At 47.8% G+C, this 3,803-nt stretch overlaps 1 protein-coding gene across 1 annotated transcript in view; it reads left to right on the plus strand.

Moving 5' to 3' along the window:
- The first annotated feature begins 1,979 nt into the window (after positions 1–1,979).
- GPR32 (G protein-coupled receptor 32) overlaps positions 1,980–3,803 on the plus strand; it is a 10,029-nt gene continuing 8,205 nt past the window's right edge. The window contains 2 exon segments of the mRNA XM_014586331.1: positions 1,980–1,998; positions 2,128–2,232. Of these exon segments, the coding sequence (XP_014441817.1) occupies positions 1,980–1,998; positions 2,128–2,232 (124 nt within the window).

Genomic DNA, 3,803 nt, shown 5'->3' on the forward strand with positions numbered 1-3,803 from the left:
GACTTGAACTGCTGTCGACTACGTGGGAATCCAGTGACATAGCCATTATGCTAACTACTGGTCCCTGTCAATGCTCTTATTAGTCTCTTCACCTTCTGGGATACCAATTATCCAGATGTTTGGACGTTTAATGGTATCTAGTATTTGTAGTATAGTATTCTCATTTTTCTGGGCTATTTTCTCAGTCTTTGTGGTGGATTTTACTTGTCCAACAATCCTGTCTTCTACATCTGAGATTTGATTTTCTGCATGATTTAGTCTGCTTTTAATACTTTCAAGGCAGGTTTTGACATCCTGTATTACAGCCTTCATCTTCAACAACTCCGTTTGATTCTTTTTTATGGTGTGCATTTCCTCTTTCAGCTCTCGCAAGAACTTCCTCACCTCCTGGAACTCGTTGGCTTTTTTCTTCTGGTGTTCTGGTGTTTCTTCTCTTCCATCTCTGTTAGCTTTGTCGCTATGAATACTCTAAATTCTTTATCAGACGTTTCCCGAGTTCCATTGTACTATCTGTGGATGAAGAGGAGTTATTTTTTCCCTTGGGGGAGACGTATTTTCTTGGTTTCACATATTTCTTGTGCCCCTGCAGTAATTTCTAACCATCTGCTGGGTTATTCGTTTCTTCCTAATTTCTAGATCAACCTGAGCGGTCAGAAGGAGGTGGTCTGCAAACTCCTTGGCGTTGCGTTTTTCTCCCTTTGTGTCACAGATTCAGTGGGAGGTGATGAATATGAGGACCCAAATAGTATTCAGATTCTGGCTACTGTTCCCTTAGACCTGTCTAGGCACTCAGTGCTCGGAGGCTGAGCAGCAAAGTGATGAGGTACAAGAAAAAGGGTAGGGAAACAGAGAAGGAGAGAGAGAGAAAAGAGAAAAAAGCAAACAAACACAGAAATTATTTATTTGTTAATTAAAAAAAACCAAAAAATGAAAACCACACAGTGCAAACTCACTAGATCTCAGCTCTCGTCCGGACTCAGTCTCCTTCTGACCTGCCCTTTCTGTTTGTCTAGATGGGAGGGGAGAAGAGAGGGGGTTATTACCAAGACAAAGGAGGATTTCAGAGCCAAGAAAAATCTTGACCTTACAAATTTTTTAAAAGGGACCAGCAGTTAGTGTAACGGTTATATCGCTGAACGCCCACGTAACCAACCGCGGTTCGAGTCCCGGACCTGGTGGCTTAAACTCACGCCAGGCACGTGTGCATGCGTGTCCAAGATCCCATGGAGGAGAAGGGATTGCAGCATGGCCATCCCCCCTGAGGATACCCTCACCAGACTGAGAGAGAGAGACATAGAGACAGAAAGCGAGAAATCACCCCCCAGGGGGGATGGCCACGCTGCAATCCCTTCTCCTCCATGGGATCTTGGACACGCATGCACACGTGCCTGGCGTGAGTTTAAGCCACCAGGTCCGGGACTCGAACCGCGGTTGGTTACGTGGGCGTTCAGCGATATAACCGTTACACTAACTGCTGGTCCCTTTCTCACTTTGTTTTTCTCTCTCTCTCTAGTGAATGCACATGCCCTATAGCAAATTAAATAATAATAATAATAATAATGGGACCAGCAGGTGGCGTAATGGTTACATTGCTGGACTCCCACGGTAGTTGACTCTGATTTGAGTCCAGACCTGAGATTTCTTGCTTTCTTCTCTCTCTGTCTCTCCAGCAAGTGCATACTCCCTAAAGCAAAAATCTCTCAATAATTAATTCATTAATTAATTAAATAATTGTTTTTTTAAAAAGAAACTTTTCAGAGGCAAGATCAGCAGGACATTGTGACTGCCATGCCTCAGAATGTGAGGCATGAGGAGGGTGGAGCAAGGTCAAGGATTCTGCACCCCGACCTCAGAGGGCACGGAGGCTCAGAGAGGTTCAGAGAGGCCGTCCTTGCCCGGGGCCATGCAGCCTCCCACCTGCAAGGTCAGGTCAGCCTAAGACCTCTGACATCCAAGCCAATGCGCTTTCTCCAGCACAGATGGCGCCCCCTGCGCTCTGTAAGTGGCATTCGGACTTGAATGACTCCCACATAGCTCTGTCAGAGGGACACTCCAACCGCCTGGGTCCAACAGGCACCTCAGGCTCAACGCGGCCACAGGCTGCCTGTGCCCCGCCATCTCCCCCAGGGTGGTGGACAGCCACTCCGACTTCAGCTGTTCAGAGCTCTGCCGGCGGCCACCCCGACTCTGCCCTCCCTCGCACTCTGCACACGCAGCCCATCAGCAAATCTGGTCAGCTCCGTCTTCACCCCAGAACCGCGCCTCTGCCATCACTCTGTCCCAGCCGACATCATTGCTCACGTGGGTCATTGCAGCAGCCTCCTTAGCCTTCTGCTTCCATCCTGGCTCCCTTCAGTCTCATCCCCACCTAGAAACCTAAGTCGGAAATTGTCCCTTTGCTCAAGAGTGTCCTGGGGCTCCCATCTCACTCACAGTAAAGGGCGAGCGAGTCCCCACTGTGACCACAGGTCTCGCACAAGCTGTTCCCCTTCTCTCTCTGCCCTCACTCCCAGCTTCTCCCAGTCGCCCACTCTGCCCAGACACAAGGACCTCCTTACGGTGTCCTGCCTCCGGGCCGGGCCGTGTGCAGGCTGCTGCCTCTGCCTAAAACGCTCTTTCTCCAGGTATGCACGCCCTCGCGTTCTTACGTCCTTCAAACCTTTGCACAATGTTGCTTTCTTAATGAGCTCTTCTCTCACCACCGTATTTAAATACCACAAGTGTCCCCTTTCTGCATCATTCCCAATTCCTCTTACCTTTATTTAAAAACAAAAACAGAGACCAGCGGATGGCATATTGGTTATGTCGCTGCACAGGTTGCATGGCTGCTGCACAGGTTGCATGGCCACTGCATATAGCCGACTGTGGCTAGAGTCCGGGACCCAAAGGCCTGAAACTCATACTGGGTGTGTGTGTATGTGCACAAAATTCTGAGTGGAGAGTGGAGAAGGGATTGCAGCATGCCATCCCTCTGGGGGTGATTTCTCAGTTTCTGTCTCTGTCTCTGTGGCGAGCACATGTGTCCCATAGCAAAAATGTCTCTAAAAAATAGACATGGGGCCATCAGGTGGCATGGTAGTTAAAGTACTGGACTCCCACATGGCTGACCATGGTTCAAGTCCCAGAACTGGTGACTTGAAAATTATGCCAGGTGCATTTTTTTATGTCCCTCAAATCCCAGGAGGATTGTGGTGTGGTCATCCTTCCTGGAAGGGTGATTTCTTACTTTCCCTCTCACTATCTCTCTCTGTATCTCTGGTGAGTGCACACACCCTATGGCAGGAACTTAAAAGAAAAAACAAAAACAGACAAAAAAATGGATGATCAAGATCTCTGTTCTTTTCTGTAGATATGCACATCATCTGATAACATTTCCTGCCCCCCGCCCCTGAAGAAGCATTTCTTGTGGTCTGCAGACCATAAAATATCTTAGATGTGGTTTATCTGAAGATATCTTTATTTTATTTATTTATTTTTTAAAGTCTTTATTTGACCTTTACTTTCACAAGTTATATGAGTCTGGATTGATGGATTCTTTTTTCTTCTTTTAGCACTGTAAAGATACTACTTGAGCATATTATGGCTTCTCCTTCACCATGATGAAAAATCAGATACTAGGGAACCAGTAGTTAGTGTAATGGCTATGTCGCTGGACTCCCACATAATCGACCGCGGTTCACGTCCCGGACCCGGTGGCTTAAAACTCACACCGGGCGCATGTGCATGTGTGCCCAAGATCCTGAGAGGAGAATGGAGGAGAAGGGATTGCGGCGTGACCATCCCCCCTGGGAGGTGATTTCTGG

Source organism: Tupaia chinensis, unplaced genomic scaffold (assembly GCF_000334495.1).
Source record: "Tupaia chinensis unplaced genomic scaffold, TupChi_1.0 Scaffold000129_1, whole genome shotgun sequence".
Classification (NCBI taxonomy): domain Eukaryota; kingdom Metazoa; phylum Chordata; class Mammalia; order Scandentia; family Tupaiidae; genus Tupaia; species Tupaia belangeri.